Source organism: Melopsittacus undulatus, chromosome 1 (assembly GCF_012275295.1).
Source record: "Melopsittacus undulatus isolate bMelUnd1 chromosome 1, bMelUnd1.mat.Z, whole genome shotgun sequence".
In the NCBI taxonomy this organism is placed as follows: domain Eukaryota; kingdom Metazoa; phylum Chordata; class Aves; order Psittaciformes; family Psittaculidae; genus Melopsittacus; species Melopsittacus undulatus.
Window position 1 is genome coordinate 52,876,491 of NC_047527.1, and position 25,722 is coordinate 52,902,212.

The window sequence follows — 25,722 nt, forward strand, 5'->3', positions numbered from 1 at the left end:
CAAGGCTAGGCTTAATTAAAAGGAGAATTGTGGATGCCCTCCTTTCATTTGGTAGTAAACACAGGCTCCTTCACCCCATACAAATCTAATGGTGGTAAAGTGGGCAAAGTTAACCACTAGATACTATGCTATTCTTTATGAGAATAGTGCACTATGGAATATACTGCTAAAAGGAAACAGCCGTACTATTCAGTAAATACAGTAGTAATTTATGAGACCCTCACTGGGCTGCTGCCGCAGTGAGCTGAAAGGCAAGAAGTTATCCTGTCCTGCCGCAATATCTCCCTGCATTTTAAAATAGAGATCTCTCTTCAATTATCACTTCAAGCAGACAGCGTCTGGTTGGGTGAAGCTTATCTTTACATTCCCTTTTCAAGCAGCAACTGACAGGTATCAGCTATATAAGAAGCATGAAAAGAATGGAGCAAACCAACGTCAGCACCACCAAAAGTAAACTGAGACAGTTCACGTCACCTTCATGGACTCACTCATAATAACCATCAAGCTGTGTTTTCAAACTGTACTCCAAATTGGAAACACAAAGAAAGGATCTTCAAAGCAAAACATGTTACAATAGGTACAGACACTACTGAATTGGAACCTCAAATGCCCACAGTCAGTGAGCCTCCTGTTTTGAACTGCACCTCAGTACATGAATTCACAAGAACCTTTTGTTTGAATTGGTGTTTACATTGCAAACACCTGCATGCTCATGCATATTTTTGTATAGAATGTAACATGAGGAAGCACTCATACAGCATCATGGTTTCACATCAGTATATTTCATCAGGTTCATATGAAAAAGGAGATTGATAATAAGATATGGAGCTTTCATCAGGAACTGATTTTATGAATTCATCCTGTATAAATCATATACAGGCTGAAGGTAGTATGCAAGCCAGAGCAGCTGCATGGCTTTTGCTGGACTAAAAAGAAATACATTGGTGATTTCAGTCTCAGTAGAAAGAGCTCTAACTTGATTCACTTGTGACATATCAAGCCTGATGTCCAGCCTCAGCTGTTGGTGTTGACTGGCAAATTTACTTGGCAATATGGACATATAATCTATTGGATCACTGAGTTCTGACTTGTGTTATTTCAGGTCATCTCAGAAATTTCTTTTTATGTATAAAAAGCTCTACTTTTAAACTAGTTTGCTTTTTGTTTGCTGCTCTGACAGCTACTATTAGAAAAATTTTCCAAAGCCTTGGAAAGCCCTTCTCCTAACTTCCAGACTAAACACATCTAAAGCTAATTTTTTATCTATTTTTGGAGCTGATATTTTGCTTTAGCTAGTTCCTGCCCTTTCTTGGTGCCTAATTGCCTACAGTATTTATAGTTGTCTGAAGTTGTATCTCAGTTTCTGTTTTTCAGGTGCAAGAAGAGAAAGCTTTTTTGATTCTTTCCCCACCTAACAGTCTTAGTGGAGAAATGCAGTGCTGTCACCAGCTTGGAACATTGGCACATCACTTGCAAAGAATGAGAGAACTTGCATGACTTCTCACTACCATTCTCCTGCAACAGGAGATTGCCCTGGGGATTAACAGCATACTAGTAGAGTAAATTTGACCCTCTCAACAAACGTACTTCTACTCTGCCAAAATCTTCCCCAAGCACTTTAGGAACAGTGCATCTGATAAAAGGTCTATCAAGAAGCATGCCAGTAAGCTTTATGTGAACAGGGTTGTTTTTTTTTTCAACAGCAATAATGCTGCTTTTCAAAGGATTTGGCAGTGAAGCTACAAGTAGGTTCTTGCAGAAGTTTATTCCCTTCTATCCTCTCCCATCAGATTTTCTCTTCAGGAGGGAGCGACTGGACCATATAAATGCCACAAACAAGAGATGTTAAAACATGAAGCAACACTACAATAAAATGAAGTAACAGGCAGCTGCAGATTCTACTGGGGCCTAATTCACTTTTTGCATGTGAAATGAAGTGGAATAGCCCAACTGAAGTTCAAAAAATTGCAGTGGCTTAAGACCTATGTGACTGAAATAAAAATCAGGCTCTCAATTTTTACCAGGTCATTCCTGTACTTCTCTGGTTTTCATGTCTTGAGCAGGAATCTCATGCTGGCGCCCCAGAGCAGCCCTTTTCTAACCTTTGTGGTGATTAAGTAAACAAATGAACAAAAAATGGCATCTTCCAGAATTTTAGCCACTTCCAGAATTTCGTAACCACTGGATTTTGCACGAGAATGAGGGTCTGAGCTGCAAGCTGTCCTTCCTGCTCAAAGAACTGCTTTCTCAGCAGCAGCTGCTTTCATTTTAAGAGATTTTGGCAGTTCCCTGGACAGGCACCAGTGAAATGTCTGCTGTCTGTGGCAGCAGTCTTTACTGTATTGCACATTTGTGTCATCCATGGGATGCAGAGGTATTTCTCCCCAGGCAACACAGAGTTAACTTGCCTCCTGCTCAAAGGCTGGGGAATAAGAGCTGGGATGGCAGCCCATAGTAGGAGGGCCTGCACTGAACTCGACAGTGAAGAGGAGGGATAACATTTTTGTGTGGGGAAGATGCTTGCCAAGAAATCAAGAGAGAAAGAAACAGTGGGAGAAAGGAAGTAACTCATCAGGTGCTTGGGACAGACAACAGCAGTTCTGGGAGCTGGGTATGCATCAAGGTCTTGGACTCATCTTTCTCTGCCTAGGTCACTCACTGGGGAGAGAGCAGGAGGAGGAAGGCAGATGCTTTCATAAGCCTGGGAACATTGCCAGCACCTCACAAACATCCAGTTTCTTACGAATACATAAGGCTTTGTATATAAATGTACATCTACATAAGGCTAGATAAATACCACTACACCACTTCTAGAGAGGAAGAGACTGAGGTTGTAGAGAACTTTTAAACATAGGACTAGTTTTCTACCATCATGAGGCACAGAGGGGCAGGAATATGCATATAGGGGCAAAGAGAAGAGAAGCAGCAGCAGCCCCAGCTACCATTGCCCTTGATCGCTGGAGGACCACACGGCAGGACAGAGCCAGGTTAGGTACTCAACCCCAGATCTCACAGCAAGGCAATGCTGCAGGCAGGAGGACAATAATTCAGTCTTCTGTACTCCTGGTCTTGTGCCTCTAAGCAGGAGGCTGTCTTCTTCCTCTATTACATGAAAGCAGTGGTGCTATACTGAAAAAAAAAACCCCTTGGATGAGTGATAGAATAGTCCTACTTTAGCTGTGTAAGCAGAACAAAAAGAAAGACAAAGTGAAGGATGAATCAGTCCTACCCTCCCAAGACTAGTGCTACCTTGAATTTCTAGACAGGCCTGAACAAACTTTCCAATTATCACACTCAGAAAGCACTTTGAGCCAGATCACACCTTGCTGGCTTAAGCACAGCTCTGAGGACCTAAATATCTGAAAATTAATCAATTTGAGATCAGTGCAATTACACTGATATAAAATGACAATAAGCTGAAGGATGGTCTGGCTTCTGGAAACTGAGGTAAGTGATTTCTGAAGAGAGAACAGATTACTTGAACCTTTAAGGGAAGGCTGCTGAAAAACAAAGCGCCCTGGCTTTCTATTTCCCAGAGGGAAAATACAGTTGGGTAGAAAGAAATGAGGTAAATCACCGCTTCAAAACCTGTAATTGTTCATTGGATGAGAGGCTACAAAAGGGACAAAAAGGCAACCTTTAGGATGTTTTTCTGTGCTTTTAACCAGCCATTTGAAAACACTGCAACATGACCAATTCCTCAAAAATGTTTTTCTGACCACAGCATCTTGCATGCAGACAAACACACAGATTATGCCAGTTCCTGGAAGAATTAACGTCATGAGCTTTTTTTAATACTGGAGCACATGTCTGTTTGTATTGTTGTTTTTCTCTCTTATCTCCCTAATTTGGGGGGATATTCCCCCCCCCTTTTTGTTGTGGCTCCTGGACTCTGTTTAAACAGTACAGTAGGTTGTTTTCTCTGGCTGTTTTTTTTGTTTGGCTCTTCAGACTTTTTGCCTGTGCAAGTAAAATTGCCCTTCCTAATGCTCTCTCTGATGGTGTTTCAGCCTGAACAGCTTCCATGGGGTCACCTTCCTGCTACTGTTTTAAACAATTTGCTTATTTGAAAGTAGTTAATTGACTATCTGCTATCTTCAGAAATAAGCTTCTGAGGGCTGGGCTTTAACCCTTCCTTAGTGAGGGCTCCTGTTTCACCACTGTGTATCTGAGAAGCAGTTTCCCCAGATAAGAAGAAAGATGGGAATCTGACTTGTGCTGGTTTCTGTTACAGTGGTACTGAGTCAAGGCAGCAATTAGGCACGTACTCACATGCCTTTGAAGTTGGTGGGACGTATTACCATCTCGAAAATGGAGAGGCTTAAGCAAGTGCTCTCCCAAACTGGAACTTTATTAATTGCACTCTAGTGCATGCCTGCATTGAGAGGCTTTGGAAAGTTGAGACGCCTCAGTTAAAGCTGCAGAGTCAATGCACGTACAGTAAAGCACGTTAATCTGTTCTATGGATGCTCTCATTACCATTACATCATTGCTGCTTAATCCAAGCATACCTATGAACAAGCCCTCAAGCTGTGCTTGTGACAAAGAACAGCTTTGAACACACTGTACCACTTATCAGCCTCCTTCTGTAATCCATAATCTAACGTAGATTAGAATCTAGTGTAATTCAAACTGTTTTTGCTGAAATTAATTTGGCTGATATAACATTTTATGTGTGCAATGAGCAAAAATCCCCAGCTTCAAGAATTCCAAAATCAGGACCAAAGGGATAGATGACTAATGGGATACATGAAAGACATGGAAACATTTAAAGATGTGACAAAAAAAAAAGAGAAGAATTTATGGAAAGGTGATCCCTAACCACAGCACTGTCTGTGAATCTCAGTCCCTCAACAGTGGAAAAGTCTGAATCAAAGTTATAGGAGCAACATTAAACTTGGACTGAAAACTGAAAGAAAGGATGGGGGTGGGATGGTGTAAAAACCTTAAAAATTCATATTTGGAGAGCTAATTATGGGCTGAAATATCAATCTGCTTTAAATCTGTTGCGCTATGAGTGCAAACTGCAATTGTTCTGTTTTAGTGAGTGTATCCTATTTACTCATTAAAAGACTTCATTGTGTAACACACACTTGTGGAAAAGCAATGAGCAGACAGACTCCCAGCAATACTCTTGGCGGTCTGAAAACCTGCTGTTTTGTTTCTCTTCACTAAATTCTCTTAAAAGAAATAAATCAAAGCTTAATTAAATCGCAAGCATCATGAGCGTCTCCTTTGATTTCCTTTTTGACACTCTCTCCTGACAGACTGTGATACTCCACTAGAAACGCTTCCTGTTCTCCTCCTTGGGGAAAACAGCTACTCTGCTCCAAACATTGCCTTGGCCTAGGATTCGGGAGCTCTGGAAGAGGCTACCAGTGGGAGCAGAGGACCCCATGTGGAACTAATTCGTGACATAATGAACACTACAGCAGTTTATGGCAGGAAGCTCTTAATGACGTGGCACTAATCTCACAATGACTAATCGAGATTTCCTTCATTTTCCTTTAGCAATTCTGACTGATACATTAATGACAAAATTCAAACAGAACTGTAAGCACAATAGAGGTTATCACTTGAAATACCTGTTGGACAATGCGCTTCTGCTTTCTGGGGTTATAGCAGGCAGTTCTTCTCTATAAACTTTGGGACTTTGGGACTGAGAAGAGTGGTTAGAACCCCCCTCCCCCCCCAGTTGATTTCAGTCCTAACATTCAATGTGATAATTTAGCATAACTTTTCGATCATGCAGTGCAGCCCTACCGTCAACTCAAGGCTGACTGGTGTAACCAAAACCAGGTAGGTATCAGTAGGATTGTGTAAGAACAGAGTTATTCTTTCAAAGGTTTATCTTTTAAAGTTACCCCTTTAAAGGTTTACCTGCGTACGTAAAGGCAAACTTAAAAATACAGTGGATGGATTCAGATCGTTTTCTGCAGCAGCAGTGCAAACCCGGTGTCTAGACCCCATGGTGTGCGGGTCTAAGGGTATGTGCAGCCCATGAAAGTGTCTAGACCCCATGGTGTGCGGGTCTAAGGGTATGTGCAGCCCATGAAGGTGTCTAGACCCCATGGTGTGCGGGTCTAAGGATATGTGCAGCCCATGAAGGATGCACACTCTCTCCCCGGTTGTTCCCCTCACAACACGCTGTCTACCCGCTCACAACCCTGTTACAGGGCTCAGCACGGAGCGGAGCAGCTTCTACAGCCCCGAAACTACCCGGGCCCGCCGCAGGCCTTTCACAGACGGGACCTGCGGCGCTCGGCAACCGGGGGGAAGCGCCGAGGCGGGGCCGGGGCCGCGCACATGTGACCGGCGGCGGCGGTGGGGGCGGCCCCGGTCGCGGTCCCGGCCCTGGCCCGGGTGCCGGAGGGGCTGTGGCACGCCGCGGCGGGGCAGTGCGGAGCGGCGGCGGCGGTGGGGGATGCGGAGCGGCCGGGCCCCGGGCAGATGATGGCGATACGCGAGCTGAAAGTGTGTCTGCTTGGAGTGAGTACAGGGGACCGCGGGGGTCGCTTCCCCCCTTTCCTTCCCTTGCTGCCTGGCAGGTCGGGACTGAGGGAGATGAGGTGCTTGCTAAAAACGGGAGCGCTTCCAACCTCTTTTTTCTTCCCGGCGGGAGCCGCTTCTCCCAGTCCTGCCAGGGGGCTCGGCCGCGGTGGATTCCTCCGCGCCGAAACTTGGCACCCGCGCACTGCGGGGGGGGGGGGGGGGGGGGGGGGGGGGGGGGGTAAGGGGGGCTTTGGTGGCCTTTTACGTGTAGGCTTTGCCTTGTTTCTGAACTTTTACAAGTGAGACGGACGCAGCGGGTTGGGGGTTGGTGGTGCGATGGGACAGCTTCCCCCAGCGCTCCCCGGAGAGGGGCCGCCGCCGAGCCGGCTCTCCCGGCGCGGGAGGCGGTGGTGGTGCCCCGGAGGAGGGTCTCCCTCCGGTGTCGGAGCCCCGAAAGGCGTCCGGGAGGGTCTCCCTGCCCGCAGACCCCGCGGCAGGCCTGGCGGTCCTGTCACTCACAGCGATGGCTTCGCCGAACCCCGGTAGCGACGGTGGGACGCGAAAGGGAGGAAAACGGCACCCAAAACGGCGTTTTGGGCGGCTCCTTGTCCCGGGCGCGCTGTCACCCATGTGCTGTGTCGGTGCTTTGTTTAATGACTCAGTTGTGTTTATTCAGGGCTTCTTCTGCTCGGCTCCTTGTAGGAATTCCCGTTCTGCCGTTGCTTTTTCTTCTTTTCCCCCGTCCCCTTTTTGTTCGGTTTGGCGAGTCCGTGTGTGCGTTTCACATCTGGAGCAGCAATGTGCTTAGCTGTGCAGTTTGGCTCTCCTGCCCCCTCTCTGCCCTGCGCTCAGGGAGTTTAACAGCAACAACTGTGCTCACCGGGTTGTTACAAGCACCGCTGGAGAAGAGTCTCCTCTGCTGACAGTTGCTATCAGAGCATCACTATTCGGTTTTGTTTAGGCTGCCCAGCGGGGTCGTGGGGTCTCCTCTGGAGACGTCCAAAACCTTCCTGGGCACATTCCTGTGTAACCTGCTCTAGGTGTCCCTGCCTTGGCAGAGGGTTGGCCTGGATGATCTCCAGAGGCCCCTGCCAACCCTAACGGTTCTGTGATTTATTGGTATATTTAAAATCAAACATACCAAATTACCATGTGTAGGTTAGGCTGCTTTTAGGTCCCCATCTTCGTAAGCATTCAGAAAAGCTGCATGAATGAAGGCCTTTTAGAATGAATTCTCTTTCATGCAGTATCAGTGGACATGTAAAAATAAAAACCCCAAACAAATACAGACACTGGCGTTCTCTCTGACTTGTGTTGACACTTACCCCAGCAGGACTGGGTACATTGCCTCTGGAGTCAGTGTCAGGATGTGGTACCAGGGCACTGGAGAGTTCAACCCAAAGTATTTGGCAGTGACCATTCCTCCTTTCTCGGATAGAATTCCTGCTGCTGACATTTAAAATGGCACAGAGACAAAATAAATGTGGTTTATACAAACATGAAGAGTCTGTGGTAGAATATGTGGATGTGTCTTATTTCCCAGCAGAAAATCCTGTAATTTTATAGAGATGAAGTTGTCTTGTGGGATGGTGTTCCTCTTGCCCATTATTTACTGATGGTTTGTAACATCAGAATGTACTGGGGGTTTTGCAAGGCAGCTGTTTACTTCTTTGAAGACAGGAAAAGAAACCTATAAAGCAGCTCTGTGTTACTAGGAGTATGCAATTACCCTGTAGATTCATTAAAATGACAGGGTAGCAGTGGGAACACGTAGGAAGATATGTGCCTGTAGTTATAGATGCCAATAGTTAGTGAGATGTTCCTTCCTGTGTTTTAATAGGGTATAATCCTAGAAAACCATCTACTTTTGATCATAGGCATCCCATTTACTATGGAAGTTAACACTGTGTTTTCCCAGAAGAGAGGAATCCTTTAGATGATGAATCCCTTCAGGAAGTTCTGACAGATTCCAGAACAGGGAAACTCCATACCTGTCTGTGTAAACAAGTGCAGACATTAATTTGATCTGCTTGAAAACTAGATGATAACTCAAAAATAGGTTTTCAGGTCTACCAAAAGGAATCTTGGCAGTTGTCTGTTCAGGAGGTCCTGGACCTGGTAGGTTAATCTGTATTGCATTTAGTAGACCCCCTGGTCTGGGCATGTCCAAGTCCCAAGATTACTTCATATGCTTGCTAGAAATAGGGATTAAATCAGTTTGTAAACCTGTGTCCCTCTTCACTTCTGACCAAGTCCTAGGCTGCCCCTCTAAAAGACAGAAGGATCATTGATGGTCTGTGGTCCTCAGCTGTGCAAAGGGCTAGGGTTATGGTTAGGGCTATCTCTTGGGCTATCTCTGCCACCTCAAAATTCCCCAGTGAGGAAAAACTGTAGCTGGCTCAATGTTTTCAAAGCCAGCTTCTCCCACAAGCCCTGTTTGGCTGTAGGGGATCTAGATGGGAAGGTGAGGAGAGACTGACACAGAGAAGCCAGAGCTGTACTTCATGCTGCTGTCCCAATAAGCTAGCCCAGTGTTCCAGGGTCAGTGTTTGGCCTGGAGCCATTGCACTAGAGGTGGGGAGTAAGTCAGCTTCTGAATGTAGCCCTGCATTGCCGTGAGGGAACATGGCCTGTAATTTTTAGTGTAAATCTAACAAAACTGGGATTTGGGTATCTGCGTTTCACTTCCTCCTCCTCCAGAGTATCTTGGAGTTTTTTAAACTCGCTGTGGGTGTGATGGGAGTGATCTGGAGCGGCACGGAGTAGTGTGCAAGGAGGGGGTGGGCTTGGGGTTTCTAGATGGTGAAGTTGACACCAGCAAGAGAACCGCAGAGGAAATTGGGGCAGGTAAAGGGTAGGTGAGTCAGTTTGGGAGACAGGCTTTGTTGGTGCCACACTTTGTTATTCATGAGCTCAAGAATGCTCTGCTGTTTGAGGAGAGATGGTTCCAGCTAGCAGGAACGGGAACATGGTGGACTGGCAGGAACAGGATGCCTACCTAATTGTGCAGTGCCTCACAGCCTGAGGGTTAAGAGCTACGGAGGTACAATTCTAATGCTCTCTTGAGTATGCAAGTGGCTTCAAGCCTGCTCCTGAACTGCTTCCACAGTAAATTATTGCTGCTGGGCAGTGAGGTATCTGCATGCAGAAGGTGTTAATCTTTGTAAGTGCAAATACTTGAGCACCTGCTCCAAGTCCTGTCTTGTCACCTCAAACTCTTCCTGGTCGCATGGTCCAGCCTGTTGTTCTCAGCAGTTCTGCCTGTATTACAGACTAACTCTTCCTGGGGTTGAGCAGGTTTCAGCTACAGCCCAGTTTATGCAGTGAGGTGCATCTCCCATTTGCTGGGCATGATGTTTTTGCCCTGAGCAGGCACCTTCCTGCACGGGTGAAGGAGGCAGGCTGGTGTGTTCCTGAGCCATGCTTCAGTGCTGAGATGGGTCTGGCTGCCAGGTTTCCTAATCTGGCTGTGGCTGCTGAGTGCCATGTGCCTTGGTTCTCGACATTGTCTTTATGTGGGCTGGAGGAGTGATTTACAGCTCTCTGCCAAGTCCTGACATAACTGTGTGGCAGCCGCAGGAGGGATTGCCAGGTCTGGGACTGAGGCAAAGTTTCTTGTCTTTGTCACTTCCTGAGGAAACTTTGACAGCCCTTCAGTGAGGCTTTGGGAGGTGGCCTGCTAACTACCATCTAAAGTGACCTCCATTACTCTTTTCCTTGTCTTTTTGTTTATTACATTTTTATGCTGTGACTGTTCATCACAGGACCAAAGAAAGGAGTTAGGAAAGGAAGGGGCTTAGAGGTCATCCCTTGACCCTAAAGCTCCTTTTCTGACTTTCGTGACATGTTTGTTTTGTTTGTTCCTTAAAACCTCAAGAGGAAGGTTTCTCTTGTCACAGGGCTGTGTCTCAGAGCTTAACTGCTCTTACTGTGGAAAGTTTTTCCCAAACATAGTGCCTACAGCCTCTTTGTTCGAGACTTCATTCTTTTCACCCTGTTTGTGTTTCGATTTTGTTGCTCATAAGAAGTCACTTTCTGCCATGCGTTCTGCTAGCCTGTAGTCTGGAGCTGGTAAGCTTACGTTTGTAAAAGGAGTGACATTCCCTCTGTGGAGGAGAAGGTTTCCTCAAGTGTTTCTCCACAACTGACTTCCATTTGCTGGTATGGAGAACGGTTTATTACCTTTGGCCATGTCTCATACCTCAGTGTGCAGCTCAGAATCGAGCTCAGATTTTGTTTGATATTCAAAGTAATTGGGAATATGGTGATAGTTTTCTTAAGAAGAAAATCTCTGTTTTTCTTACCTTTGTATCATGATAATGTGAAGCTCTGGATTCTGCTGGTGGAGAACAAATTCCTATAGCTGAGCATATGCACGCATCAGGCCTTTCAGTGCAAAACTTAAGTACCCACTCTTCTCCAAATATCTATTTCACTGAACATGTATGACTGAGAACCTCTTGGTTTGTGTTGGTGTTTATAAAAGACAACAATTTTACTACTCTTTTGACTCTAAAATGTTTTCATTATTAATGCTCTTAGTGCCTGAATGTCCCAACCCAAATGAGAGCACTGTTGTTAAAAACAAGAATGCACCCCTGGATGGGTTGTACCAGTTAAGGACCTTTCTTCTCACTAGATAAGTGCAAGGGGGTCTACATGTTGAGCATCCTACTGAAGACAGTAACGCTACATAGGTGCAGTGGCTGTGCATGCATCAATACTGCAGTGCTGTAGCCTAAAACAAAACAAGAGGGACCAAAGTAGTGGTCCCAAAAATAAAATTGTACTGATGAACTAAATGTATGGCAACAAAGCATCTGTCTGAGGGCAGAACAGAGACTGACAAGTGATTGTGTTTTTTCCATGTTAGTAGTTCATCATCATCCACTTATTCATTATGTTTATTATGTAAACAAGGAGCCCTATCATGAGAAATTTTTGAATCATGACTTTGCATGGCTGCCTGTCTCATGCAATCAGTGGTGTGAAGTGTACATCATTGCAGCCTTTCCATCAAAGGAGCCCTCATCTGTCTCTCTTCCATAGCCACTTACTTCTTTGCATTGTGGTGAAACACCAAATCACGTGTAAAACTGAACAATGATTTTTCAGTCCCCAGGAAACTGAGAAGCAGACAGACAGACACTTGGTTAGCATGACTACTTATGCCTCATTTCCTTGAGAAATGGTGTTCTTCCTTGGTGAAGAATGTCCTGATGTTTGCACTTAATTTGTGCACACAGCACTTACATTCTACATTACCTTGCTTTGCCATTCAAAAGAACAGTCTACCAGGATACTCATGGGGACTGGGATTGGTGATTTTGTTTGGTTTGGTTTCTTTTTGAAAAACACTGCATAAAAATCCAGTTAAATACCAAGTGAGAAATGCCTTTTCTCTTGTACCACCAAACAAGTATGTTCAGAAGCTTAAACTAGCCTTTTGCTATTAACTTATAAAATATTTAAATGGCAACAATCAGATTTTTGCAATGTAGACATTAAATATGTAGGTAAACAATTTCTCATAATTTAATAGAATTCAGGGTTTCATACTGACCTTGGCCTTACTGCTTTCCTGCCGTATCAGCAGAACTTTTCTATTTACTCATATCTTCCCTGAAGTTTTAGGTGGGATTGCTTAGAAAAGCAAATAGGCTGGGTCATCACTGGGGCATCCTTCTAGGAAAAGATGAGAGCGGAGGCAGCGTTCTGCTTTCATTTCCAGCAGCACAACCAAACTGGCTTTCTGAAACATCCAAAGGCAGGACTTGAAGCAGGTTTTACTTTCAGTAACTGCAAAGTCTCTGAAGAGGAAGCTTGTTACTACAAATCAACTGGACAGCAAAAGAATACCCCATAGCTGGTGCCTGTTGTTGCACATGATCGTCTCTGACCCACTGATAATCAGCTCTCAGCTCCCATCTGCTGCTGAATGACACCATGCTGTGCCTATTACCCAGAAATCATTTGCAGGCTGTGGTTATACTGTCTCTCAAATTGTATTTATTTTGGTTTTGCTTATAATGTTACCAGTTTGGGGTTTTCTTTAGATTTCCCCAAGCCCTTGCTTCAGTCCCTCTGTTTGATTTCTTGGTATTGGCTGAAAAATTGTGAGACTTCTTGGTTTACAGTAATTCTGAGGGAAAAAAAAAAGAAATTCTTTCTACCAAAATAAGGAAGTTAAATTGGTAATAAACTTTCTTTTGTAATATATGGATGAATGCAGCTTTAGCCCTACTCTGTGATGTAGTGCTGAGGCAGACTATGAAGCAGCCAAAAACTGCATGCAAGAAATGTACAGGGAAAAGGAAAACCCTCTCATTCTCATCAGACAATTCCTTTTACCTAGTGTAAGTCAAGCCATATTAAAATGCCAGCTTTTATTAGAATCATAGAATAGTTAGGGTTGGAAAGGACCTTAAGATCATCTAGTTCCAACCCGCTTGCCATGGGCAGGGACACCTCACACTAAACCATATCACCCAAGGCTCTGTCCAGCCTGGCCTTGAACACCGCCAGGGATGGAGCATTCAGAGCTTCCTTGGGCAACCCAGGAACTTTATTCACATTTAAAGTATGTTTTTCAAGATCCTGGTTGATGGTATAACTTGTTTCTAAGGCACTGATTTGCCTTATTGATAGGGTATGTTGCAATTTCGGTGCAGTTTAAGGAAGTGACAAAGTAGGCGTTAACTGGGCTCATGGGCTGCCTCTGAACCTGCAGGGCTTTTGCATAGGGGAGTGTATATAAATTACAGTGCTGGTAAGTTTTGCTAGCACTGGGTTGTGTCTGAGCTGGGTATGTGGGTGCTGCGAGTGTACAGACAGAATTCTGTTGAGAGAAGAATCCTTATTAAGAGAAGCATTTCCAGGGAGGCTGGAGCCACAGCTCTGCTTTTGTTGCTCTTACCTGTCTTTAGCCTCTGTGCTGTTCCTTCTTCCAAATACCATTTGCCTCCAGAGACTGTTGTTGATCATGTATTTCCTGGTTGTGTTCCTGTTCGGATGAGATAAGGGCAGGCACCCTACTCTTTGGTTTTGAGAGGGAAGACAGAGGGGTGAGTTAAAGTGGAACACAGCTGGGTTTATCAGGTCTGCTGGGTTAACTCCACCTTCCACTGGGAAAACAAACTGTGGAGAGCAGAGAAGCTTCTCCTCAGCTTCAGTTGCACATCAGCATCCTGGATATGGCTGCTCTGGTGTCCCTGAAGCTTTCTGCAGGGGTGATGTGAGGACAAAGGTGGGAACAGCTCGTCCTTGGGTAGTGCAGGCAGGGAAAGGAGGGCTTGCCCTTTCCTGTCTCTCCTGGAGTTTTGTGCACTGGTGGGTGTTCCCTTAAGGAAACCTTAAGGTCACTGTGAGCTTAGTGTTCATCCTGGTCTTTTTCTTCTACTTGACATGGCCTGGTATTTCTAAATGCTTAGCATGCAAACCTTTACAGCAGATTTAAGCTGGTTTGCTTTTTACCCTCCACTTCCTTTGAACAATGGGCTATGTTATAAAATATATATAAAAGAAGAGCCCTGCCTCCATCCAGTGCTAATCATACCAATGAGTTAGATCATCTCATACTTCTGTGCTCCTTGTCAGGGCTTGTTGTGCCCCCACTACCTCATGCTTACAGCTCAGGCGCAGTTCATGTGAATATAACTCTGTAGCCCCTTGCCAGAAGGTGCGTGAGAGCTGCCATGGGGCACACGCTGCTGAAGTAAATGAGCAGAAAAGATGGTTCTGTTCACATAGATGTTTTTCTTCTCTCTGCCTACCTTGTAGGGGTTGAATAATGACGTAAGGGTTGAGGTGAAAGGAAGTATTTTAAATTCCATCTCAGCTTAACTTGTAATACACCAGGAAAGGGGACACGTTTCAGTTTTCTGCTGAACCATCTTATACAACCTTCCTGTGAACACTTGCAGATTTGAGCACCACTGTGTGAAGGCAAATCCAAGCTTTAGAAAGCTGCCAGTGGCGGTGGATGGGAGGCCAGCTTGGAGCAGAGCCTTGTCTAAGCAAATGCCAGTGGTTTGATTTACGATCTCCAGCCTTGCGGGGCTGCTTGTGAAAGCTGAACAACAGGCAGTGGAACAAATGCTTTGTATTTTCGCCTGGCTATTTTTAAACATAAATGCTAGTTAGTGTGTGGTTTTTGTGTTCCTTGGAGGAGCTGGTAGAGCAGTTACGGTTTTGCACTTCTTGTTTTGGACAGAGTATGTTCTTATTTGGGCAGCATGTGGAAGTACATGTGCCTGAAATCCTGCTACTAAATACTTTGTGTCCCCGAGTTATTGTTTCCTCCTCTGTCAGCAGAGAGACCGGATGCTGCAGACGTCATCGGGTGTCCCGGTTGGACTGGTCAGCCTCTGCCACACACAACTGCAGGGAACTAGGAAAAACTTGTAAAGGCAGTCTTACTTTAAAATGCCAAATATCAGCCTCTTGCAGGGGCTCACGTACAGGGACTCTCTGAAGCGAATTTTGCTTTACTTTACAGCCTGGTTACAGAGCCAGAGTGAGTTATAAGTGTTTCTTAAAGTGGGGTTAACTTTGAAAAATTATTATTTGTCCCATTTAATTCTGCAGCAAACAAATCTTTATAAGTATTGGTAGGATCTAATGGTTCATCAGCAAAGCTGTGCTTCCGAGCAGTGTGATGTGTTGGAAGTAATTTTCACATCCTCCTATGCTCACTGGTGACCTGTGTGATACAGTGGGCACTGGATTAGCTTTAACCTTCCCTGGCTTATGGTTGTCATCAGCAGTTGGTACCTTGTTTCTGGGATTGTGTGTTCTCCAGATGTGCCCATGTGTTGCTTCAGAGGCAGAAGAGGAATCCTTATTTTGTCAATATCTGGTGTGTGCCAACCCAGAGAAGCTGTAATAGGGATCCCTGGGCTTCCCAAAGACTGATGTGAAAAGCACCCCTGAGAGGACTCCCTTGAATGTGTCATTTGACACGAAGGCTCAGCTTGGCCCTTGGGATGTGAATTCATTTTTAACTACTTGATTTAAGGGGGAGAAAATATGTTATCACTGTGGTTAGTAATTGAGGAATTAGAAGCATATTAACAACTTAAGAATTTGAGGTGTTTGCCCATGTGCAGTCCCAGTTTAATCTCAAGCAGCTTCTGCTGCCTGTGGAAGCAAATACTGTGTTTATTTGCTTAAGACAGTCTTTGTTAATTTAAAAGAAAACCTCTCAGTAACTGACACACACCACTACCAGCCTGTGAGGGCATGCTTCCACTTTGTAGCTGGGTAAATCTGGTGGTTGGTTAATTCCTGGAGAGGTTTGGGAAATGAGAAAGAACAGATTCTCTTTATAGAATAGGAAGCCCATTATCATGGCTTCCTTGGTTACCCAAGGAAGTTGTGAATGCTCCATCCCTGGTGGTGTTCAAGGCCTGGTTGGACAGAGCCTTGCGTGATATGGTTTAGTGTGAGATGTCCCTGCCCATGGCAGGGGGGTTGGAACTAGATGATCTTAAGGTCCTTTCCAACCCTAACTATTCTATGATTCTATGATCTTATATTTTTTTCCCCCTTACTGTACTAAACCTGTCTACTATTTTAAGAGTCACAAAATCAACACTTTCAATGTATCTTGTTAAAGCTGATATGAACAGGAACCACATTTAGGCCAGAAGTCCTTCATATGGTGCATAACCCATTCTGACTTCAGCCTTTGCAGTACCATGCAGTCTTGCCTTCAGAATATTCAGTTCTTGAGTGTGCTGCATACATGTTTTTTCTTACCCTATCCCTTAAATCAGCATTTTTCATTTTTTTGGATGATATCACTGTTGTGAAAAATTCAAGGAAAGTTGTACTTCATTTTTGTCTTAGTTTGTCTGAATGTCAGTGAAGGAATTGAACATTCTCCCCTACATTTAATGTCTTCAATTGTTAGGACTCCAGCAGCAGAGTGTAGTTTATGTGAATAGTCTTTTGCCAGGCAATTGGTCTGTCCTTTGATAGTTATTTTTCTCCCTCTTGTATATTTTGCTTTATATTTTTTATCTGCAGAGTGTGCTTGAAAAGAATAAATACATGTTTGGCCATTATACAGACACTTGAAGCACATTTTATGTGACAAAAATGGCAGCTGTATAAACCCAGATATCACAAATGCTGATTTAAGATTATGTTGTTGAAGCCCTAATTTGGGTAGCATCCTTAAGCACATGTTCGATTCTAAGCATTGGGGTGATCCCTCTTCAGCAGTGTATCAGGGTACATCTTTCAGCCTTTGCTGAATGGGCTAAATTGAATCCCAAGCTTAAAGCTCAGCGCATACTTTAAAACACAGCTGAATGTGGGTGTTGTGTGGAGGACAAAGAGAAAAAAGTTGATGTAAAATTAAGCATTTAAGATAACACAACTCTTGAGCAATTCCCGGCATTTAATATTAAAAGCAGGTAAGTAACTCAGTTTTACTTCTCCTTGATTTTCAGCATCTGGTAGATTCTTTTGAGATGTTACTTTATTTGACCAGGTATTATTAAGCTGATCCAGAGTTTTGTGCCCAGGTTTCCCTTCCCCTTTAGGCTGTAATGGAGAAAGGCAGAGAGAGCAAACCTTTGGCACTTGTATTCTGTAAGTCCAAATGCTTGAAGTCTGTCTGAAGGACAGTGGTAATCCTGCAGCCTAATTTTTTTCAGGAATAGTTCTAAGTGATGACCAGTATTAAAAGGAGTGTAAAAGTCTGCATAGAGGAGGTCTGGAGGAACAAAGGGGTAAAGAAAGACTAACAGAGCAGGAGGAAGTAGAGGACCGAAACAGAGACCAAGGGAAAGCATTAGAGGAGTGTCGTGGGGCACTGAGGAACACAGAGGGAGGGAATGAGGAACACGGAGGGTGAAGTTGGAGCAGGAGCAAGGGGAAGAGAAGCTGAGAATAAGGAAACAAAAAATCATACTGAGCAAAATGATGGAGTATAATAAATACAAAATAATAAGGTGTGGTGAAAACCCCTGCCACCTCTCCCTCGGGTTTAGCCTCTAGTTTCCTTTTTCTTCGTTTAAAGCTGTAACTCTGTCTTAATGAGCATTGTTTCATTTACATTTCAAAGTGCTTTTGTCCAGCTGAACCTGCAGAATTGTTGTTTATATTGCACTCTGTCACAGATCTGAAAGGAAAGGTCTGATGTCCAAAATCCCTGTGCCTGTTGTTCTTCTGTGTTTGGGGTCTGTGGAAGCTTTAGACTCAGTCCCATGCTGTCCTAAACATCCAAGCTGTGACTAACATACTGAAGTATGTCCTGAGGGCAACTCCTCCTTACCTTCGGAAGGAAAGACCAAATCCACTCTTCCTCCCCCAACTATTCTTGTCCTGTGAAGAGATGTCCTTAAATGTACTAAACCTTAAGGTTTAGCATTCCAACTGAAATGCTTCCAGTGTGTTTTCAGCTAGGATTTGTGAAGTCCATACCCTTGACCATTTCTGGTTTCCAGTTTCTGAGTGAAGATGAGAAGAACTGGCCAGGTGAATAAAATCTTTCTTCTCTGAGTCAATTTTAAGTTGGATATTTGTGTCCTGGTTATTCTTGTGGTGAAGAGATGAAAGTGCCTTAACAACAATAGCAACAAAACCCATTTTGGCTCATTTTAAAGGACTTTCCCTAAAAAGTTGAATTTTGTGGCACAGATTTAGGAGTTGCTGAGTTTAATTCCCAGTGAAATCGATGGGAGCTGAACACATTCAAGAAATCAACTGCTTAAGGGATACAGTCTTGCACTGATAATGTCTTCCATTTATGAGCCTGTGTAGGGCAGATAGTTTTACTGTCATTAAGTTCACAACAGCACACAGTAAATCCACAGATAAAACCCTCAGTCCTGTGTTTTATTACACTGTGCCTGTTGTTATCTTTTCTGTTTTCTTGCATGGTGACAGAGGGGAAAGCATCAGGCAGGTCTTTATATAATGCTTTTTAGACAAGTGTTGATGTTTACTAAATTAGGGAAAACTAATTTCACCCAGACAATGGGTGAACATAAAATCACTATTAATCTAAGTTAATTAAGCATAATAATTTAGTGAAAGACTTCTTAACACAGATTTAGGTTTACTCAAACCTCTGTCTGTCTCTTGCTAATCCTGTGTATCAATTCAGGAAATTAAATCCCCCAGCTTCAAGGGTTTTAGACCTCTCCGTGATGTCATTTAGCGTCCATAGAGATGTACATTATATACATGTACATGTTATTTACATTTAATTATAGGTAACAAATAATGGTAAATTCCAGTAAATCTCAACTTGTCTCCTTCCCCTGTGCCCCCGAGGAAGGAACATGTTTTAATGCTGGCCAACCTTTAGACTGGATAAGGGAGAGACTACCTGAGACCTTTCAGTGATCGTTTGCAAACTGCTGATTTTACAGTTTGTTGCGTCAGCTCAAATCATCTGATAAGCAAAGGTAGAGGTTTTGGCAATAAAACCAGGAACAAAATCCTTAGCCCCTGTCCCACCTTTGTGTTATTTCCTGAACCCCTCAAGGTGGCCGGTATCTGGCTGTCTTTGGCCAGTGTTGAGGCAAGGAAGGGTTTTTTGCCTCTGGCTGTTGGTAGGTGACATACCCTGTACTAGGGCTCTGCTGATTTGGAGCCAAGATCTGGGGCCATGTTCTGCTTCCTATTTCTCAGGGGAAATGGCTTTTTATAGCTGCACCCTGAAACTCTGCCTCCTTCCTCTCTGTTGCCCACTGCTGCAAAAGAGAAGGGACCAGGCTTTTGGTTTTTTTCTCCAGGACTGAAGTTTTCAGCTGGTGTTTCAGTTGGCATTCATAGTTTGTGTGGTTTTTTTCTTCCTCTCTGGGATGAAATGCAATAATAAGTTGCAGTGAGGTAGTTCAAATTGGGAAGGGAATGTCTGAACATTGAATTGTGTTGCTTACTGAGCTTGGACAGGCAAATATGAAGGTAATTTGGCCTTTTAACAAATTTTCCAGGCAGCCAGTGGACAATTTTTATATTACTTAAATGGAAAACTGAACAAGAGCCATTTCCTCAAATGCTGTATCTAGTTGTTGTGAATATCTTTAATTGCGTAAGAGCCACTACCTTCACTTAATTAAACTACTTTGTTTGGATTTGTAGGCAATCTGGAATATGAAACTGTAATGTTTGGATTCTCAGTTCCAGACTGACTGGGAGATTTTTAGTATCTTCTATGTGAGGACAGGTAAATGACACTAACAAGCCATGTATTTTGAAATTATGGCCCCTAACAATAGGATTTGCCAGCAGAAGAGACAGGGTGTTGGAGTACGAGCAGAAGCTTGTGTCAAACAGCAGTTCAGGTCAAAGGTTATCTCCTCCTCATATTTTTGTCATGATTTTAAAAGCTTCAGCTGCTGCAAATGCATGTGGGGGAGGTTCACTTAGGAAAAGAATTTGGTTTGGAAAGAATAACACAAATTGTTATCCCATTTTTTTTGCTGCCAAACTGTACTAAAAAACAACATTTGTCAGGATGCTGTTGCCTAACATGTTTACTGAACTGTGAAAGCCTCCGGTTATTTATGAATGCAGTCTGAAAACTGAATTTAGTCTCTCTGATCCCTGCCTTGCACAATGATGATGAATGATATTAAACCCGGTTGGTATGCTGGTGTGTGCACATATGGCCAGTAGAGATAACAGCCTGTACAATCAATACTTGTTATCATTGACAATGTGAGCTACAGCAACTTGTAAGTTACTTCCTTACACTTATCCTTTACTTAATTTTTCAAGTTCAGGGCCAGTTATCAGGATTCCTAAGCAGATGTTATTCATACAGATTTTTAATGTACTTTCAATAGGAATTTATCTGTGGGAAGAGTATTACACTGAGTGGATTTTTGTAACTGCATGTCCATCTTGAGACAGGGAGGACAGGAGGAGGATGGCAGCCTGCAGATGTTAAGAGGTCTCCCCAGTTTGTCCAGAAAAGAAACTCTGACCATTTGAGTTGCCAAAATCAGGTATTGCTGTCACTAAAATGACATAGGTATTAATGTATGACTTGCAATTTTTCTTTGTTTGCCTTTGCTTTATTTAATACCTCCCTGTTGCAGTTTCAGATGCTGGAGAGATGATTTAAGGTTGTTCTTGGCTTCCCCTTTGATGGCAGGGGGATAATGTGGGGCAACCACCACTGTGGCACCATAGCAGGGATTTTCCCATGGTAAACCAAGGCTCTCGTTTCTCCTCACCTGAGAAATGAAGTGGTGACCATGGAAGTGATCATATTTGAGTGTCTGTGATGGTGCTCAGGTGGGAAATCAGCGAGACAGGAACAGGGATTGGTCATTAAAGTGAACTGGGGTGGTGGGAGTGAAGAGGTGGAAGAGCATAGTATGGAGTATAAAATAATATGCTTCCTTAACACAGGGCATATGACAGGGTAGGTTTGCCTGCTGCTCTGTGTTACTCCGTGTTCAGGAGTATCCTCTGATTCAGTGATCAATAAAAGGCAATTAGAGGAATTTCTTGTTGAACAGTAGTGACTTTATGGAGTCCCACATCTATGGGTTTCATTTTGGTATGAACCCAAGATATCTCTATGTAGTGTACAACATAGTTGATACTGTGCAGGTTTGGGTGTTGGGGTGGGTTTTTTTGGTGGGCTTTTTTCCCCTTTCATTTAATTCCTGGCTCATTAAAACAGTGATTTATGTGTGAGTTATGGGCATCCCTATGCAGCTGCCACTGCTAGGTTCACACCACTTACTGTCACACAGGCCGCACAAGGTGGTAACAGCAGTGGGAGATGCCTCTTGTTTCCAAAGGGGAAACAGTTCAGACACTCTTCTTTCCATCTCACTCTGTCCCACCTATCTAGTTCTTGCAACTCTGTCATGCAGTCCTCTCTCCCTCTTTACCCAGGCTGTTGGTTCCCAATTTAGACAGTGCTCCTTCCTCTTTTCCTCCTGTCCTGCTATGGCAAAGTTGACCGTTTCCTTCTCCCTTAGTGCCAGGAGTCACCAGGTGGTGCTATTTCCCAATTAAATGCCCTCCCTTGCATTGCGGCACAGTCCAGAAGAAAGGTTTTGTGGTGGTTGGTTTTGTGATGGAGCTTTCTTTGGTGTGTCAGGGAGCGTGAGGGCACTTGCATCTTGCTGGGTGTTCAGTCTTGAGTCATATTCTGAAGCAAAGGTGTTCCCTGTGACTTAATCAGCCACTGCCTTGTTTAACACTGAGGTCCCTGGAAAGGTAGACTGCTTCTGCACAGCTCGTGAGTACACTGTTCTACTCAAAAGCTGCTTTATTGTAGTATAAAGCATGAGCGAGTCTCACTAAGGATATCCTCAGGCTTTGCACTGTTGGGTTGCCCCCCTTCCAGCAAGAGGGTTTTTTGCTTATTTGTTGGCATGTGCTGCTACTCCAAAGGAGATACGTGTGTGTCTTCTTGTTTTGCCTTTCATCGTCTCATCTTCTTAGTCAGCTGGATTGATACCACTTTATTTGCAGATGCTTTTTATAGATGTCGTGCTCTTACTTGAAACTGCCTAGGCAGTTCAAAGCAAGGAGTTCAGCATCTTGAGCAAATAGCCAGTTACCCTAGAAGCCACAATTTGAGATGGAGGAATGCAAATAAACACCAAGTTCCCGTATTCCTTTTCACCAGGCTAAGCAATTCTTCCTCCACTATATGCTGTCAAGGGCATAAGAAATTAATTGAGATTCTGTTTTCTGATTTAAATTTCAAATCCTCCATTTCTCTTGGCAGTTCAGCTGCTGTTCTGAATTTGATAACTTACGTGAAGAGGGGGATGAAATGTGTAAGAAATGACACAGAGAACTAGCTGGAAATGTGATGTGGGGAAGAAGTCTCTTAACTATTAATAACTACTGAAGGCTGTTATCTTTGCCATCCGTACTCTTACTACGGTGATGGTGTGGTTAGCTTGTACTCTGTACAATAAGATGCTGTGATTATAAGCATAGATATCTAAATTAGAGTATGGGTCTGGGTTTGTCTTTTTCTGACCGAAGCACATGAGCTTTAAAAATTGCTAGGTTAGACATTCCAGAGCATAATAGGCTGCAGTTACTTTGTTGTTACTATTTTTTAATATATCCCACAGAGGTGCTGTTCCTGATTCATGTTGCAGAAAAAGGAACTGCTGTAGCTGAAGTACTGACCCACAGGCTATGTATTCTTCACGAATTGCATTTCTGTTTTGCTTTATGGTTTGTTTTATTTATGTTCATTCTCTTGAAGTTATTTTAAAGAATAGCTTTAAAGGAAGTTTCTGGGATCTCCCTTTCCCTCCACAGCCCCCTGTCTCATAAATAAAGATCGCTTTATATTCCCATGCCAACTTTACATGCACAAGAGTTAGCAGCTCATGGAAGAGCAGCACAGTTTGTAAGCACTGGGTGAGTAAATGCACAGCAGCCACACAGGCCACTTTGTGATTTCTTGGGTAGTAGATAGTTTAACTGACTGCTAATCTTGCCACCCACTGCTCATGCAATGTAAAAGAAGGATTTGTTCCTTACCACTGATCTAATGCCATAACAGTCTCCATCTCTTAAAACACTTAAATAATTCTTTGTCACTGTAGTGTCTGCACATTTTACAGCTTTCACCTATTTAAATCACTGTAATGCTGTTACAAGATAAAATTAAGTAATTGTTATTTTCATATAACAGCTAGTGAGCTGAGAGTGAGAGACAGTAATTCCTGTGCCAAATGCAGTCCTTGCAGCACTAGGAGGAAGGATTGTATTCTGATACAACAGGGCTACCTGTCTCTGTGAACAAATGGTGCACTTCTTACGTATAGAGGGAATTAGAGTTAATCTAATTGTAATGTGCACCTGAGGAAAAAGCCTATTCTGTAGCAGGTTTATGCTGCTCAACACCAGCACTGGCCTGAAATTACACTAGGAATTTGAAATTATGTGTAGGGTTTTTTTACTTGGGAGAACTGACACAGACCATATTAACTTTATGGAAGTCATATACCGACTGACTTAAAAGATAACCATTATTACCACATCTCATGAATTTAAAGAAGGACATGCAATGAACAGAAATGCAGACTGGGATGTTCTTGTAAGGTTCACACACTGACAGGTGACTGAAAGAACTATGGTGATCCCTACTGCAGAAGTGAGATGCTGCAGAATAATCTTCCCCCTCAAAACACAGTTGCATTGAGATCTGTTCTGGGAGCTGCAGGAAGTCGGTTTCAGTGTTCAGTGGGAGCGTTGCTGTTCATTTGACGAGTCCTCCTAACACAGGAAGGTGCCTGGTTGCATGTTCACACTCCTGGAGGCCAGCTCTGGTTCCAGTTCTTCACTTTCAAAACTGCTTTGCAGCTGAGTGCCCTTGCAGAAGCTCCTTCTAGATCACTGGTGGCATAAGGCCTCATCTGATGTCATTTGGAGTTCTTGCTGTGGAAGTACATTGTCAAGCTTGGTAATGACTGAAGTCGAACAATGAAAGTAATGGTGATGGGAGACAACAGATCCCTTTATATGGGAGGACCTGTCAGGGAGCTGAAAAATTGTGTGGACACTTTGGGAAGCATGTATGCCCCCTGGGACAGTTCTGTAGCTCTGGAAGGGGGATCCCAGCAAATTAATGGGCAAAGGATCTTCTCTGAGAACCATGTTGCTCACAGAGGAGCATTGCTCACAATCTATTTCTCATTTTACAGGGTTGTAATGAAAACTGGAATTTACAGAAATAATTTGTGTCCTGAATGAGGTGACTGTGGATGCGAGGTTCTTCAGCCTGCATCCCTCCAGGCTGAAGCCTTCGGCAGTTTCGTGTTGGTCAGTAAGCCACTGTGTCAGTCTAAGAGCTGCTCTCATATCTTCATCTGTATGCTTATGCAGTGGTGGGATTTGCTTGCTTGATACGTCTTGCAGATGGAAAAACTGAATACAGCAAGAAGCTATTTGCACTTCTTCCTAAACGCTATTCTGCGGTGCATGGCTACATTTTTGCTGGGACAGACCTGATGCTTGGCAGATTCAGTTCAGTCCCAGGGGTGTCTCTGAACCTGGATCTCATCAAAGGTATTGCTCCTTACAGTGTTTTCAGACAAGTGAGCAATACCCAAATACAGGGAGGGACAAAGGATGTGTTTAAGGCTAGCAGAAAGTTTATTTGGTAGAGTAATTCTTGGATTAAAATACTACCCATGGAAACTGTGATCAGGAGTCTGTTGTGCATAACTCTTCCTTGTATGTTCATACAGTTGATAAAAATCCAAAGCCAGTTTCAGATGCTCTTCAAGCTGCAGCCTTCCAGAGCAGCTGTAACTGGATTAGTAAGACATGGAAAGCATTGCAATGCTGCCTGCATCTGATCATCTGAGTAATGATTAAAATGTTAATGGCAGGCATAGGGGTCTAAAGAGGGCTGTGAATTGCAAAGTTTTGTTTTGTTGTTCACTTCAGTGCTTTTTTACTTCCATTGGAATTTAAAAGTCATAATCCTGTACTCTTGCCTTACCATATCATGTGCCTCTGGGTTAAGGACTGGCATCTCCAAAGGCATTGAAGATGCAGGTTGGATGTCTCAGTATTGCATGCCAGACCTTGCCTTAGAGGTGATGTTCATCTGAAATACCAGTTCATCCGAGATTCAAGCTTGACAAGAGCTGAGCATGCATTTCTGTAAAAGCCCAGTGGTACTTCACAGTGTAGGCCTAGCAATTTGTTTGATGATAGCTAATAAAATGCTAACCATCTAGTAGTGCTGTGATGTGATTATGCTGCTGTGAATTTTCATATTCCATCAAAGCCCTGCTGAGAATAATGGGAATGGGCCAGGGGGATTCAACTGTAAATCAAAACTAAAGCGTGGCCAATTCTGACAGTGGAAAGAATGGCTATTTTAATGTGCAGAAGCTGAACTGCCAAGTCAAAACCAGCTGTGCTTTACAGAGCTACTAGAGTGAAAGGTTTCTCTGCATTAGCAGTTTTTGTAAGATTTGTTGATGATTTTTCTTCCCCTAAATTTAAACCATGCCTTTGTACCTCAGATTTGCTTGGCCAGTTGCAGAGGGTTTCAGTGCCTTTTTTTGCTATTTAAAGTATCAAATGCACTGATGATAAAGGACGGTTTTTCTCCTTTTTGGCACCTTCATAACAGTTCACATGTTTTAATCTGTACATCTTAATTATTCCAACAGTGAAAGTTCTACACTGGGCAAGACAAGGACCTCTCTTTCCTATCTGCTTTAGCACTGACAGGAGTCAAATTGATGTAACAAAGAT

At 43.6% G+C, this 25,722-nt stretch overlaps 1 protein-coding gene across 2 annotated transcripts in view; it reads left to right on the plus strand.

Annotated features, from left to right (window-relative positions):
* The first annotated feature begins 3,400 nt into the window (after window positions 1-3,400).
* The window catches only part of RAB31 (RAB31, member RAS oncogene family), a 68,386-nt gene continuing 46,064 nt past the window's right edge, over window positions 3,401-25,722 (plus strand). Inside the window, exon 1 of one of the 2 annotated variants that reach the window (XM_031052867.2) lies at window positions 3,401-3,447. In XM_031052867.2, the coding sequence (XP_030908727.1) occupies window positions 3,424-3,447 (24 nt within the window). In that variant the 5' untranslated portion in view covers window positions 3,401-3,423. Of the gene's footprint in view, window positions 3,448-6,355; window positions 6,490-25,722 lie in introns of those variants that run through there. The other variant, XM_034063612.1, reaches the window with a different exon arrangement.